The 17454-nt window shown below is 39.1% G+C and overlaps 1 protein-coding gene across 2 annotated transcripts in view; it reads left to right on the top strand.

The window, feature by feature from the left end:
- The window catches only part of txlnba (taxilin beta a), an 81590-nt gene that overhangs the window by 36472 nt on the left and 27664 nt on the right, over window positions 1–17454 (top strand). For both annotated transcript variants that reach the window (XM_039737734.1, XM_039737733.1), the window contains exons 3-5: window positions 496–587; window positions 2998–3168; window positions 12242–12436. In XM_039737734.1, coding sequence (XP_039593668.1) covers window positions 496–587; window positions 2998–3168; window positions 12242–12436 — 458 coding nt within the window. The remainder of the gene's footprint in view (window positions 1–495; window positions 588–2997; window positions 3169–12241; window positions 12437–17454) is intronic.

The raw sequence follows: 17454 nt of genomic DNA on the forward strand, positions 1-17454 counted from the left end.
TGGATAGTCCCTCGGGGCCAGAGAACTCTTCCTGTCCTCTTGACCCAAATATAAATGCTGGGATTTGTGCCCCCTTGGGTGCCCCTCAAGCCCCAATCCGAATACCAGAGATGTGCCGCCCATTTGTCTCTGGCCTGCCGTCTCTATTTTTAACACGTCCCCAATCGGGATCTCGCCGTGGCCTGTTTGTTGTGAGACAGCTGGTAAGACTATTAAAACAAAAAAAAAGAAGAAAAGGATTTGTTGTTTTTTTTTAATGTGTTAAAGAAGTTTAACTTTAATGTAATATAAAATTACACATCTTGTCTCCGGCTCTATAACCTTTCATTTTAGTGAACACACTTCAGTGGTAATTTTCATTTTTTGAGCCAAATTAAAGAAATACCTTTATTAAAAAGTCTTTATAAATCAAAGTCAGTGGAAAAACATGCTGCATGATGAATTGCTTATTGGCGCGTACAGTGTAATTAACTTTGCTCGACTCTGTCCTTACAGGGAAAGAAGCTACACTCCTTATGCAGAGCTTAAATAAATTGAATACTCCGGAGGAAAAACTGGAAGCTCTTTTCAAGAAATATGCAGAGCTGGTATGTAGAAATAAAAAAAAAAGTGTGATCTAATGGTTATATTTAGTAAATTATGATCTTAAGTAGAGAAGTATATTTTATCCATTCCTCCTTTGTGCTTTGCAATAAATCATCATTTTGCTTGCACTGTACTGCAGGAGGCATTTGTTATTTGCCAGGATTCAATAATCAGCCTTGTAGAAATTCTCCAAAAATACTGCCATGTGACCCTGAACAACGTGGAAGTGAAACGATCTAATCAGAAACTCCCTCCTAGTCAGACATAATAAGGAATACAGTCGCAGATATGTCAACTTCAAGGCTATTGAAGAATAACTGTAGGCTGAAGACGTTCGGAATTCATCTTAAACCTTGCTAGAAGCAGAACTGAGAGTACCCCACAATTAAAAATAGAATCTGTCATTCAATATTAATAGTGTAATAAAAAATATGATGTGAAGTGCTAAATTATTTATGTTCACCGACAGTGCCCGTGTTCATGGGGTCTTTCCCTTGTTAAGCACCTTGAGCACTGGAAAGGCTCCATATAAATAAAATGCATTATTATTATTAGTAGTAGTACAGCGAGAGTCACTCAAAAGAGGCCCTGAATATTCTGTTGTAACTCCCGTTAGGATGAAGCAATCTGAACCAAAAAAGTCCGCTCTATGCCTTGACGTTCGTGTAGGCTCCTGTCAATCATGGAGAATCCACTGCATCCACTGAACAGGATCATCTCCAGACAGAGGAGCAGCTTCAGCGACAGACTGCTGTCACCATCCTGCTCCACTGACAGACTGAGGAGACCCCACACTATGTGACTCTTCAATTCCACCCGGGGGAGTAAATGCTAACATTACTCAAAGTTATTGTCTGCTTTTACATGCATTTTTATTACTCTTTAATTTAATATTGTTTCTTTGTATCAGTATACTGCTGCTGGATTATGTGAATTTCCCCTTGGGATTAATAAAGTATCTATCTATTATCTATCTATCTATCTATCTATCCTGCCTACTGCACTAACTTAAAATCTATCTATCTATCTATCTAATCGGTTGTATAACATGCAATGCTGGAAGTGGTTTCTGCTTTCTGCCAGACATATTTCAACACGGCACTCCATGTTCCTGAATGGAAGGGAATAGCAGCAATTTCACGTTGGATGTTTTCCTTCAAATCATCCATGGTGTGAGGCTTGATCCGATAGACTTTTCCTTTGAAGAAGAAGGAAGTCTGGTAGTATCAGATCCAGCGACCGTGGTGTCCAAAGCCCCTTTGAAATGACCCTGTTCCCGAAGAAGGACTCAATTTCTGCCATGCTCCTTGCCGATGTGTGACACGATGCTCCATCTTGCTGGAAGTGACCTTCCGTTAACTCGCGATCATCCTCTTGATTTTGACATTGCTTAAATGAATCAGTGACCCAAGAGGTTTGCACCATGAAGATGTGCTGGTCATCACCATCCTGATGAGAAGTCGAGTGACTGAGTGAAGCGGTACGGGCGGGATGCACCCAGAAATTGCAAACAGAGGTTAAACGTCATGACGGCTGTCTGGTGCCCACCTCATCGCTCCAACGCAGGGGCATCCCAGCTTGTTTGAAGCTCCATATATTGAGGAGCACCTTGCGCGTTGTTTCGTTCAGATTGCATCGTCCTAGCAAGAGTTATTACAGAATATTCAGAATATATGAATCTCCTTGTAGTTTTATTATTATTATTACTTTGATCATTTCCCACCTCCAAAGATGGGCATTCAGGTGAGCTGAGATCTTCAAACATGGAAAGCATTCAGACCCGCTTTTCACTTTTTGCACATTTTGATATAATAATAATAATAATAATAATAATAATAAATCTTTACATTTTTATAGCACTTTTCTCACTACTCAAAGCACTTCAGTGACTGAGGAGCACTTCAACCACCACATAATTTGTAGCATCCACCTGGGTGATGCGATGGCAGCCATTTTTGCATCAGTACACTCACCACAGATGAGCGATTAGATGGTGATGTGGTGAGAGAGAGACAGCCAATTAGTGGCAGGGGGGCACTACTTATTCCATTCATGATTTGAAACGAGTTTTTCATTTATATTTTTTATCTCCTTAAATCCAATCATATACGAGTAGATGAAAACATTACTCTTTCCTCACAACCCTTACTCCATCATAATCCCACAGTTAGTCTTGAAGCTCATCTCTGAACTTTCTTAAGTATTGATAATGTCTATCGTAGATTATGGAGACCACAATTGTCCACAGTATTCCAGATGTGGCCTCACAACTGTGCTCCACTGTTGACACGTCCTCCACACAGTGCTACAAAACTTCTTGTTATCCACTTTTAACGGAGAAGCAGGTCTGTAGTTGGGTACATGTTCAGATTAAATGCCTCTCCTTCATGGTTCCTTTTTTTTGTTTTCCAGCTTGAAGAGCGCCGGCTTGAGCAGAAACAGCTGACAACCCTTCAAAAGAAGCAGGCCCGGCTAACGAAGGAGAAGGATCACCTCCAGAATGAACACAGCAGAGCCATCCTTGCCCGTAGTAAGCTGGAGAGTCTGTGCAGAGAGCTGCAAAGACACAACAAGACACTCAAGGTGAGCCCAAGCGATGCTTGTCCTCCATTGTCATCGAATTTACTTGGCATGACTTTATGTATAAAATATTTTTGAGACAAGTTGAACGAGGCGTATCGATGAAAGCAGGCTGACTTCAGTTGACTAATTCAGAGTGCATTGTGGGTAAGAAGCTTGGGTAGGAGTGCTAAATTTGGCACCCTACAGTACGGGAGGCTCATTTTTAACAGGAACTCCAAAATAGATTTTTTAATCTCGTTAATTAGAACACACATGAAGCAATCGAGCAAAGAAGTGGCAATGCAAAAAAATAAAAGTCCTAGTGGGCTCTACTGCCACAAGCATCCAGAAAAAAAAAATGTTGATAAACTCAAGCAAGCTTATTTTTCAATTTACCTTTTTTAAGTTTTTTTAAATACTTTTTTTATTTTGTTCTGAATTTACAATTATACCTTTTTGTGAATTTCCACTGGAAGGTCCTCTGTTGTGTTGAGTATCTATTATGCAATAATGAAAAAAATCTGCAAGATCGAAAAAAAGACAACCAATGATGTTTATGACAAACATCAATGGAAAATACAATTTCAATAACATCTTAAAGTTCAAATTAAATTGTTTGGGGTTTTTTTACCTTTTTTAAGATTTTTTTAGCTTGTTTCTGAATTATGAGTTATACCCTTTTATGAATTTCCAGCAAAAGACCGTATTTTTCTTTTTTTTATACAGAATATCTATTATGCAAGCAGCCAAACAATTTGAAAGACTAAAAAAAGACCATCTGAGCCCATCAATAGAAAATAAAACCAGAACATTTCAGAATTTTATTTATGATTTTTTTGTTACTTTTTCATTCTTTTTTTATATTTTTTTAATTATTACCTTTTGATGAATTCCCAATAAAAGATCTTTTTTCTTTTTTTATAAAATATCTGTTGCACAAGCACACAAATAAAAACTGTTTCCTTTTATGTCAAACATCAATGGAAAAAATAATAGTTATAACATTTCAAAATTCTCTTTTGTGGGGGTTTTCTTTTCTTTTTCTTCTCTTTCAGACTTTTTTAAAATTTGAATTAATTCCTTTTCATAAATTTCTAATAAAAGATCTTTTTGGTTGTTTAGAACATCTATGTATTATGCAATCACACAAATAAAAAAATCCCATTCAAGCTCTTTGCGCCAAACATCAGTGGAAAATAATGATTACAATATTTCAAAATTCTATTGAGATTTTTAAATTTTTTTTTTTACTTTTCTTGACTTTTAAAGTTTTGAATTAATACCTTTTTATGAATTTGCAGCAAAAGATTTATTTTATAGATATGTATTACACAAACACAAATATAAATAGGCCAACTGAGCCCTTTTATATCAAACATCAAAAGAAAATAATCATAATATTTCAAAATTCTATTTAGGTTTTTAAATTTTGTTTTCTTTTTTGACTTTTAAAGTTTTGAATGAATCCCTTTTCATGAAATTCCAGTGAAAGATCTTTTCTTTTGTATAGAATATATATGTATTATTCAAGCACACAAACATTATAATATTTCAAAATTCTGTCAATATTTTTTAAATTCTTTTCTTTTTTTGACTTTTTAAAGTTTTGAATGGATACCTTTTCATGAATTTGAAGCAAATTTTTTTTTTATAGATATGTATTATACAAAACAAATATAAACAAGGCCAACTGAGCCCTGTTATATGAAACATCAAAAGAAAATTATAATATTTCAAAATTCTATTTAGGATTTTTAATTTTGTTTTCTTTTTTGACTTTTAAAGTTTTTAATTAATATCTTTTTAAGAATTTACAGCGAAAGATCTTTTTTTTGTGTATAGAATTTCTATTTATTATTCAAGCACACAAATATTAGTGGGAAATAATTATAATATTTTAAAATTCTATCTAGATTTTTTAAACTTTCTTTTCTCTTTTGACTTTTTACTGTTTTGAATTAATACCTTTTTATGAATTTACAGGAAACAATTTTTTATAGATATGTGTTATATAAAACAAATATAAACCCTTTAATATCAAAAATCAAAAATACTTTATATTTAGCATTTTTTATTTTGGTTTTTTTTTTTTTTGACTTTTTAAAATTTTGAATGAATATCTTTTTAAGTATTTCCAGCAAAACATCTTTTTTTTTTGTATGTATTACGCAAGCACACACATTTATGTCAAACATCAATGGAAAATAATAACTAACATTTCAAAATTCTATTTGGTATTTTTTTTTTTTTTTTAACTTTAATTTTCAATACCTTTTTAAGAATTTCCAGCTATTTTTTTTTTTGACTTGAAGATCCCGAGGTTCGTGCTCTTCCAACATATCCATTTTCCATCTGTGCCACTGTGAATCGGCCTAGTTGCTCTTTCCTGAGACTTTCTCTAGTGCTGCCCTGTCTTTTTGGTAATAACATGGAGAGCAGATCTGCACACATGACAGGTCTGAGAAGTTTGTTGCTTAACCTGAAAATCTCCATGCTCTACAAATGGAATGATATGACGACAACTCTGACTAACACCGAGGTAACTCAGGGTGCCCAGCAGGCCTAACATACACCTCCCTCAGATGAGGAGAAAAACTGACAGGCAAACTGGGACAACATGCAGCCACCAGGTATAGAATTCAAAACCAAGAAACCCACGGTGGTGCTAACTGCTGCGCCAATGTCCCTCCCTTAACCTAACCGTGGTTTCAGACATTGTCGGTGAAATGAATTAAATTGGTAACATGGCCAAAAAGCCTTTTGCATTGTGTTTACCGAGTGCACACATCAGACGTGTTTCTTTAAATATATCACCTTTTTTCATTTTATGTTTACGCATCACGTTTACTTTCATTTATGTTAATGAGACTACAGTTACACTATTCAGGTTTAACTTTGCTCTTCTTAAAGACCCAAAGTGCTGTTTCATAGTCGGCCTAATGAAGGATAAAGTAGCGAGAGAAAAGAGTGACAATGTGGCCCCCTAGTGGTTAATGTGTTGGACTTTAAAGACAAGCTGGCACATTCAGACCATTCAATAAGAGACCCCCAAGCCCACCATATAACAGTGTGCACTTGTGGATCATCTTGCATGGTGGAAGGTGTAGATGTGACCACGAGATGTCCAATCTAAGCTCGACTGAGTTCACCTTCTGCTCGATGTGCTGGAAGGTTCAGAAAATGAAGGAATGGATGAAGGGGTTTCTGACTTGTGGTGACTCGCTGATTAGTGTTGTCCCTCACAGCTCCTGGGTTCCGTTCCTACTCTGTTCCAGCCCCTCTTTTTCTTCCATGTCCCCAAGGCCTGCTGTCTGGTTAATCGGAGACCTCTTACTGGCCCGGTGGTCCAGCATGCCTGGTATCTCCTCCTGCACTTTGTGATGTGGCAAAACAGATTTGTAACTTATAGTTGGTATAGTGGCTGTCCCCCGGTTGGACCCACTGCTTCCAGTGATTTGGTTTCAGTTTCCACAGGGGATCAGTTGTTGTGGTGCTGGCACATCCTCTGTGTTCATGGGGGCTTTCTCTGGGTACTTAGGTCGTTTCCCACCTCTCATAGACAAGAATTCGGGTAAACTGAGTTTTCTGAATGCCGCGCCATCAGAAAGTCTCCACGCATCTTCACTTTATTACGCATTTTGTTGTGTGGCGGTCTTGCGCTAAAATCGTGCAAATTCTTTTTTTATTTCCCCCTCATCAGTCAACAATCAACCCAGAATGATAAATCGGAAACAGGATTTCGAGAAATTTTGGCAAATGTATTAAAAATAAAAAACTGGAATATCCCACTGACATGAGGACTCTCCCCAGCGCTTCGTTGAAGCCCCTTTCTCAGCTGTCCCAACCAGGAGTCTTCTTGGAGTTGACGTGACACCTGGATTTGGGGATTGTCTGCCATTCCTCTCTGCAGATCCTCTCAAGCTCTGTCAGGCTGGATGGGCACCATCAGTGGACAGCAGGTCACTCCAGAGGTGCGTGCTTGGGTTCAGATCTGGACTCTGGCTGGGCCACTCAAGAACATTCACAAAGTTGTCCCTAAGCCGCTTTGCTTGGTGTTTAGGGTCATCGTCCTTCTGGAAGGTGAACATTTGGCCCATTTGGAGGTCCAGAACGACCTTGTGTAGGTCTTCATTAGGGATATCATTCATGATATTTTGCTCTGTTTGCTGTCCCTCAATCCTGTCCAGTCTCCCAGCACCTATGACCCCACAAAACGATGCTGTCTTCACCAGGCTTCACCAACAGAATGGTATAGCACAGGTGCTGCCTGGTTTCCTCCAGATGTGACACTTAGAATAGTGGCCAGACAGTTTAATCTTGGGTTCATCAGTCTAGAGGATCTTGTTCCTCAAAAGTGATGGCTGCCATTCTGGAAGATGTTCCGGTCTTCCTACAAGTTCACTGGAGCTTGACTAGAGTGACCATTGGGTTTGTGGCCACCTCTCCTTTCTCCCCCGATTGCTCAGTTTGGCTGGGTGGCCAGCCATTGTTATTCCAAACTTCTTCAATCTAAGAATTATGAAGGTGACTGCGCTCTTGGGAACCAGCAAGGCTTTTTGTAGCCTTCCCGAGATCTGGGCCTCCAACACAATCCTGTCTTTAAGTTCTGCAGGAAATTACTTCAAACTCATGGCTTGGGTTTGTGCTGAACAGTGGGACCTTCTATAGACAGGTGGGTGCTTTTCTAATCAGGTCCAATCAAATGAATTGACCAGAGGTGAACTCCAAGCAAGATCTAGAAACATCTCAACACTGATCAATCGAATGGGATGTACTTGAGAAACATTTCTGTATAAACATCTCAACGATTATGGGATGCACCAAAGACAATTTTTTGTTGAAACATCTCAGCAATGATAATAAAATGGGATGCACCTAAGATAAATTTCTTTAGAAACATCTCAGCAATAATAATAGAATGGGATGCATTTGAGACAAACTTCTGTAGAAACATCTCAATGATGATCCGTAGAATGGGATACACCTGAGAAAATTTCTATAGAAACATCTCAAAGACGATCCATAAAATGAGATGCACTTCAGACAAATTTCTGTAGAAACATCTTAGCAATGGTCAATCAAATGGGATGCACCAAGGACAGATTTTTGTTGAAACATCCATCCATCCATCCATTTTCCAACCCATTGAATCCGAACACAGGGTCACGGGGGTCTGCTGGAGCCAATCCCAGCCAACACAGGGCACAAGGCAGGAACCAATCCTGGGCAGGGTGCCAACCCACCGCAGGACACACACAAACATCAAGCACACACTAGGGCCAATTTAGAATCGCCAATCCACCTAACCTGCATGTCTTTTGACTGTGGGAGGAAACCGGAGCGCCCGGAGGAAACCCACGCTGACACGGGGAGAACATTCAAACCCCATGCATGGAGGACCCGGGAAGCGAACCCAAGTCTCCACTGCGCCACCGTGCCGTCTTTGTTGAAACACCTCAACAATAATCAATCGAATGGGATGCACCTGAGATAAATTTCTGTAGAAACATCTCAACAATGATCAGTTGAATGAGATGTACTTGAGACAAATTATTGTAGAAACATCTCAGCAATGATAATAGAATGGGATGCACCAAGGACAGATTTTTTCAGAAACATCTCAATGATGATATATAGAATGGGATACACCTGAGAAAATTTCTGTGGAAACATCTATATATTGATTAATGGAATGGGATGCACTTGAGAGAAACGTCTGTAGAAACATCTCAGAGGTGATCCATAGAAAGGGGACATCTAAGCCAAATTTCAAGTGTCACAGCAAAGGGTCTCAATACGTATGCGAATGATATTTCCGTTTTTACATTTAATGAACATGCAAAAACTTCCAAGGTCCTGTTCTCTCCATGTTTCTCTAAGGTATTGAGTTTTGCTTTCTGAGGGGAAACAATTAGCTTACCTGATTTTAGCAGTAGGCTGCAACACAACAAGATATGTAAAAAGTGAGGGGTCTGAAGACCTTTGGAAGGCGCTATATCTCCTGAGTTTCGAGTGTCTGATGTCCCATCTGAGACTGGATTCTGATATAAGTTAAGGGCGCACCGCTCCTTTAAAAGGGGATGAAGGTTCAGATGACAATGACTGGACTTTTGACTCGTAGATGGCCCAGTACCTTAGCCATTAATGCTGCTGCTGCTGCTCCCACAAAACTCCAGGTTGAAACCCTGGTGGTCTCTTTGTTCTCCAATATTATTGGCATCCCAAAGATGTGCAGGTTGGTCTGACTGGTGACGCTAAACTGGCACATCATTCAAGTGGCATCCTATCGAGTTCCAAATCCCACCCCGTGACAGATGTGAGTGGCGTAGGCTGCGCCAGCCCACCATAAAAAATCCTATGATGAAAAAATGGGCTCCTAAAACTTAGAAAAGGACATTTGATTTGGATGTCGCCTTAGATACAAACATCAGCACAAAAAAATAAATGCAGTGGGTGAGCTGAGTAGATGTATTGGCCTGTTCATTTAATTAAAGTCATCAATCAATTTATCAATAGAAATGGCATCCTGTGCTAAAAGAACACGCGACTGTTTTCTTTATTTTAAAAAAAGGCAACATCAATTTCTTCCTTGAAATTTCCTAAGAAGAAAAGAAAAAAAAAAATTGTATTTTTAGATGAGCTGGCCAGAGTCCGCATGTCAGTAGGGAAACTGAGGTTATGAACAAATGGAAGGGAACTCACGCGGAATCAATGGAGCAAATCTAAGCATTAAACATATCGTCAGAGGGATTTGTCCCCTGCCAAGGACACCGGATGCCTACCCAAGGGGCAGCTCGCACTCCGGCTCAAGGAAGCGTAACCAAATCATATCACATGTGTTGGGTACTGGGCAGCCCGAGGCACTGGTGGGACAGGATGGCACCTGAGGACAAAAGTTAAACATCCTCAAGTGTGTCGTCTACGCAGAAGCACTGGCTCCCTGTTACGGACTTCGAGCAAATTGCTGTAATGGAGATTTCTACATTTTTGACACTCTGAAATGGAGAACAATCTGTTTGAATGTTTTAGAAACTAAGACATGTGAAAGAGAGAGAGAGAGAAGAGAAGAGAGATGCGGCTCTGGTTACATAAATGAGCTCTCAAAGGCAGCGGGATGTCCTCGACACCAGCAAACGATGACAAGTTTTACAGAGCGTGTCTGCCATCTAGGGGCTGAAAGGAAAAACTACAGGCAACAAACCCTTTTGGAAGATACTTTTTCTCATCCCATTTTCAAAGACCTAATATCGATTTATTATACTGAAATACATTTCATTTTATATTATGTTCGATTTGATGATTTTTGTTTTTTAATCAGACAGCAGTTTGTGAGGCTTGAGAACTGAGTGAGCAACAAGGGAGCACTCCTCTCACCTTCTTTTTTTTTGTTCCTTCTGCACACCGCAGACTTTAAATATAATTCCAGGTTATGTCCCCTGAAGAACTTCTCAGATGATTTTGCACTTATGGGACGTGTTGATAACAGGGGATGAGACAAAGGAGAGGAGCCAGGGGGTGAAATTTGAGAACCATCTGCACCTTAATATCAGCAAGACCAAGGAACTGGTCATTGACGTACACTGTAGCCAAGAGACTCTACAGCCGGTCAGTGTGCAGGGAGTGGAGGTGGAGGTGGTCCACTGCTACAAGTACTGGGGGGTCCACACCAATGACAGGCCGGACTGGTCTCGTGACACAGAGGAACTTGAGGAGAAATGGCAATAAACCTGCATAAGGCCTCATTGAGGCTGCTGTTTCAAATGTAGCCAAGTCAAAAGTTTTCTTTAATTTTGTAATTATGTGTGCATTTGTGGTGGGCTGTCATTGTTTTATATAGTGCCTTACATATCTATCTATCTATCTATCTATCTATCTATCTATTATATAGTGCCTTTCATTATCTATCTATCTATCTGTCTGTCTATCTATCTACCTGTTATACTGTATAGTGCCTTACATATCTACTGATCTACCTATTATATAGTGCTTTTCATATCTATGTATCTGTCTATCTATCTGTTATATAGTGCCTTACATATCTACTCTATCTATCTATCTATCTATCTATCTATCTCTATCTGTCTATCCGCCTATTATATACTGACTTACATATCTATCTATCTATTATATAGTGCCTTTCATTATCTATCTATCTATCTATCTATTATATAATGCTTTTCATATCTATTTATCTATCTTTTATATAGTACCTTTCATATCTATCTGTCTATCTGCCTATTATATACTGACTTACATATCTATCTATCTATCTATTATATAGTGCCTTACATATCCATCTATCTATCTATCTATCTATCTATCTATCTATCTATCTATCTATCTGTCTGTTATATACTGCCTTACATATCTATCGTCTGTTATATAGTGCCTTTCATATCTATCTATCAATCATTGTTTTAATGTAATTAGTGCCTTCTTTCCAGCATAATTTTAGTCGTCACTTGGTTTCTCAATCAGTTTGCAGTAAACACACAACCACGGGTCATGGCTAACCTGTTGCTGCTACCTAAAATGTTATGTTCTGGGTTACTTCTTGCTTGTCTATGTGCTTCATTGCTTTGTTTTCTTATTCTTTCTTGTTCTTTGTCATTTAATCTGTTTCCATGGTTTGCTTGATGTTCAGCAGATGTTGCTGCTTTTCTTTCTACCATCATGGTGTTTATCAATTGGTTTGCTATGCACTTTGCCGTAAATACACAACCACAGGTCATGGCCATCAGGTTGCAACTAACTAAGATTTTGTGAATTTCCTGAACATAGCAGGGCTTAAGTTTTCAATTAAGATGAAAATCAAGATTCTAGCCCCAGTAGTGTGTTAGTAAACAGATTAACAGATCTTAGTATTTTATATATAAACAGATATTAAATCAAGTATATAATTTTAAGCCTTGTTATTTTGAGCCAAGTGTTTTACATTTCCCCTCTCCCTTTGGTGATTTTTTTTTTTCCTTTCTTGACGTCATTTAGGCATTTTGGTGTTGGTTAGTTCTCAATCTCAACACTTGCTTAACTAAATATCATTGTATTTTTGAACAAACCCCTTCATTGTTTATTCATCTTTATCTTTGTGTAGGAGGAAACACTTCAAAGAGTGAGAGAAGATGAGGAGAAACGGAAGGAGATAACCAACCACTTCCAGAGCAACCTAAATGACATTCAGAGTCAGATTGAGCAGCACAGCGAGAGGAACACCAAGCTGCGGCAGGAAAACACGGAGCTGGCGGAGAAGCTCAAAACTATCATTGACCAGTACGAGTTGAGGGAAGAGGTGAATAAACGCACCTGCTGTCCTCATTCATAACAGGCGACTACTGCAGCGTTTCTCAACCTTTAAGTATTTGCGACCCGAGTTTTCATAACAGTTTTAATCGCGCCCCCCCTAACATTTTTTTGAAATGTAGATGCATATTTTATTATACCTACTTAACTTTTATCGACATTTATCTAACTTTATATTTATTGTTCTAGTATCAGAATGTAGTTTAAGTTAATTTGTTTTGGTTTCAACAGATGTTTTTTTCATATTTTTGATTCTTGTTTTCATTTTTTCACATCTTCGGCCCCCCTTTTTGTTACTTCGCGCCCCCCTAGGGGGGCCCACCCCACAGGTTTACAACCACTGGAGTACTGACAGTTGCATGGACAAACGTGTCATGGCTGAAGGCCACATCATGCTAGACGAGTCTGCCTGCGATTGTCAGTTGTAGACTTCATTAAGATGATCTCAGCGAGTTGGAGGCGGTTGGCAGCAGACTCTCGTGAAGTCCAGTCTGATATATCCAGTGACTCCCATTAGTCTGTGACTCGCCCCAACAAAATCAAACAGTCTTTAGTCAGGCGGAGATCTTCTTTGTATAAGAGAGGTGACAACCAATAAATGCTCACCAATGCAGATAATATGAGGGGGACCCAAAAATAATGAGAAATTATTTTTCAAAAATCGTATATTTCTCTGAATATTTCCAAAATTTAATCACCCTTAAAATACTCTCCCAGAGACGCGATACACTTGTCCCATTGTTTTTTCCATTGTTCAGAACTGTTCTGCCTTCAGTGCCTCCGTTGTTTGCTTCTTGACCTCCTCCATATCCTGAAAATGCTTTCCTTTAAGGTCTCTCTTCATTCTCTTGAAATAAGGAAAAAATCACGGGGTGCAAGGTCCAGGGAGTGAGGGGGAACTGCCGCACACTCCATGCTGTTGTCGTGATGTAGAAGCCACTCGACTGATCGCCGCAATTCGGGTTTGTTTTCTCCGCACTTCATCACGCAAACGCTTGAGCACTTCAAGGTAAAAACCCCTTGCCTGGCTCAAAGCTTCGTCATTGAAGGCCTCTCGAAGCATTGCGACAGCTTCTGCTGCTGTTTTCCCCAAAAGGAAACAGAACTTGTTGTAAACACATTATTCCTTCAAGTCTGCCATCACAAAATTGACGAAGAGAGTAACAAAAAATGACACTCACATTACAGGCCTTTCCCTAAGGATGCCGTTTGGCCAAATGATACAGAGGGTAGTTCAGTACACGCACCTAGTGACAAACGTCGTAACTAACACCCCTCCAGCAAAACAATCTCGTTATTTTTGGGGCTCCCATCATACAGTGGAGGAGCTCACAAACTGAAGAGACGCTCCCCTGTCTGATGTCTCATGTTTAGTGTACCACAACAGAATGGAAAAAAGAAAAACCATGTGCCACCACTGCCGCTGAACTCCTGTGGGCACTGGTACAGTCAAGCAGCAGGTTACTGACTGTCACAAAAAGGGGTGCCCGCGACTGTGCTGGCAGGTAAAGTAAACATGCGATTATTAGCCATGTAAATTGACGTCGTCCAGTAACGAGATCAGCAACTACAAGTAGCAAGCCTGACGTACCCTTCAACTAGAAATCACGTAATGTGTCATCGACCTTAGCAGAATCTGAATTTTAGAAAAAAAAAATGACCTCATCAGGAGGCATTCGAGAAAGTTCAGGCAATGACAAGGAGACCTGACACTAGCATGGGATGTACATGAATAGAGCCGTATAACTAGCCGGTGAACAGCAACTCTGGAAAGCAACTTATACTTAAACTTAAGTGATCAGAGATGAGCGCCTGCTTACATCGACTAGCTCCTAAAGTACAAAAAAATGAAATAAAGCACACATAGCCTAACAAAAGGTACAGAGGTGCCCACAAAATGACACGTTCAAAGCAATGAGTGCAACACACAAAGAAAGGGAAAGAGAAAGGTCGGAGTTCAGATCTCTAAGATGGATCAGGATAGCTGACTGTCACCCGCTCACCGGCCGAACTGAACTTGATCCCAAGTTTGTGTTTTGTTGTATGGAGAAAATGGCTTCCATAATGTCGTATTTGAGCAAGCCCATTCATTGCCCCGTGATTATGTGTTTTTACACTCCATCTGCTGCTACAACAGTCATCCCGGTGATATTGTGAAGGTGCTAGCATCGTGAAACTGGTACAAGAGCAGAGCGATTCTCACCCACATACTCAAAAATAAAGAAACAACAAATACCTTTATGCACAATGCAGAAACATGCCAGATAACTTGGTAAGCCTGATACTATGAGTCGCTTTAGCTCTGCAACAACGTCGCCATCAGTCTCATAGCACAGCGGCAGTGAAGAAGTTTTGGCCAATCGGAGACGTTACAATCGCACACTGGAAATGTCTCAAATGGAATCAATGACTTTATAGCAAAGAAATTAGTACAACAGTTTATATGTGTTATGTCAGCGATAAGCAACAGAAAAAGGGGCAAAATCACGAGATCAAAAACACGAGCGTCAAAGCCAAAATGAGAGACAAAAATCATAATCAAGAAACGTTAGGACTGAGAAACATTTAGAAAGAGCAATTTGGAAAAGGGCTTTGAATGCACAACTCAGATAAGGAAGTGAATTCCTGGATGACCTTTTACCCTCTTGTGTCATTAACCAGAGGTCACAACCTCTGAGGACACACCCCTAGCAACGTGTGCAGAGCTGTCCTAACGACGGGAATCAAATGTGGTCATCATGAAAAATAGAAAATGGCAAGCAAAACAGTCCAAAAAATTGTTCATTTTGTAAATGATTGGAATTTCCAGATATAAACCTCAAAATGATTCAGATCTTTCTATTGTAAAATAAATCAAATAAGGCAGGTAAAGTGTTGACGACCCTGTTTAATGTCCGTGATGTCCACAGGACAAAAAAGAAAAACAAAAATTCAAACAGACACAAAGTGCCAGTCACAAAACAAAAAAGTCTTGGATCGGGTAGGAACGCCATCCTCACCGTGAGCTGATTTGAGACGAACCTCCGATTTCCAGTGAAGCGTTAGAACCAGAAGGGGCGGAGTCTGGAGTGTTGGGGTGGAGGTGACATCAGACATCTTCTGGTGGCTCCTCCTCCATTCTAAATAAGGAAATGGATGCGTGGTTAGTGACAGCGTAACACCCTCGATCCCCCATCATCCTTAGTCCAGTATCTGTGAGAGGCTCCTGAAGACACTATCTAAGCATTATATAGCGCCTTTCCCTAGCTATCTGTCGATCTATCTATTATAAGATGCCTTTCTCTTTCTAGTTTTCGAATCTGTTAATCTATTCATTATCTAATGCCTCCATTTCTGTCTATTTATACATTATAATGCCTTTAACTATCTACCAATCTATCTGGTATAAAGTACCTTTCATATCTGTCTGTACATTTTAAATTGCCTTTCATTATCTATCTAAACATTATATAGTGCATTTTACTATTTGTCTTATCTCTTTATCAATATTTCTATTATAAAATGCATTCCTGTAGCTAGCTATTATATAGTGCCTTTCAAATCTATCTACTTCTATTCATCTATACTTTATACAGCACTTTACTCTATCAGTCTATCTGGAATATAGCGCATTTCATATCCTATGCATTATATAGCGCCTTTCACATCTATCTATCCAAGTAGTATACTGTGCCTTTCAGATTAATCTGTTTAATTGTTATATAGTGCCATTCAAATCTCTTTATCTTTTCATTATCTAATACATCTATTTCTGTCTATACATTATACAATGCCTATAACTATCCATCAATCTATCTAGTATATATATTTAATCTATGTATTATATAGTGCCTTTCTTTATCTAACTGCATTGTATATAGTGCCTTTCACATCTGTCTAAGTATTATATAGTACTTTTCACACTTATTTAAGTATTATATAGTGACATTCTATATGTATCCATCTAACCATTACATAGTACCTTTCAAATATATTTTATTATGTAATGCTTCCATTACTATCTCTGTTTACATTATACAGTGTCTTTATCTATCAATTTATCTATCTATTATATAATAGCATTCATATCTATCTGTCCATGCATTATATAGTGTCTTTCACTATCCATCTTCTCTCTTTATTTGTATTTCTATTATAAAATGCTTTTCTTTATCTAGCCATGATATAGTGCCTTTCAAATCTATTCCCCATCTAATGTCTCCATTTCTATCTATACTGTATATCTTTATCAATTTATCTGATATATAGTACTGTACATTCCATATCTATGATTTGAGTGGCTTTCAAATCTGTTTACTTATCACCTATCTACATTGTATATAGTGCCTTTCATCTCTTTCTATTTTTCTATTGAAGCATTATATAGTGTTTTCCACCATCTGTCTGTCTTATTTCTTTATTTGTTTATTTGCTGCCTCACAGTTAGGAGACCTGAGGTTCACTTCCCAGGTCCTCCCTGCGTGGAGTTTGCATGTTCTCCCCGTGTCTGCGTGGGTTTCCTCCCACAGTCCAAAGACATGCAGGTTAGGTGGATTGGCGATCCTAAATTGTCCCTGGTGTGTGCTTGGTGTGTGTGTGTGTGCCCTGTGGTGGGTTGGCGCCCTGCCCAGGGTTTGTTTCCTGCCTTGTGCCCTGTGCTGGCTGGGATTGGCTCCAGCACACCCCCTTGACCCTTTAGCTAAGATATAGCGGGTTGGATAATGGATGGATGGATTTCTATTATAAAATGCCTTTTTCTATCTAGTGATTATATAGTCTCTTTCTAATTCTATCTAACTTTATTCAGTGCCTTTAATTATCTATTAATCTATGCATTTTATAGTGCCTTTCACTCTGTCTAAGCATTAGGCAGTGTCTTTCACTATCTAATAATAATAATAGTAATAAAAGCGACCACTTGCTGACTTAGCGAGCAGGTACAAACAGGGCCCAAGTCGCTAGGCTGGACCACCGCCCTGAATACCCCAGTAAGCCGTTGCCCCGTGTCTCCCTCCCGGCTCCACTAAT

This window comes from Polypterus senegalus, chromosome 16 (genome assembly GCF_016835505.1).
Source record: "Polypterus senegalus isolate Bchr_013 chromosome 16, ASM1683550v1, whole genome shotgun sequence".
NCBI classification, from domain to species: Eukaryota; Metazoa; Chordata; class Cladistia; order Polypteriformes; family Polypteridae; genus Polypterus; species Polypterus senegalus.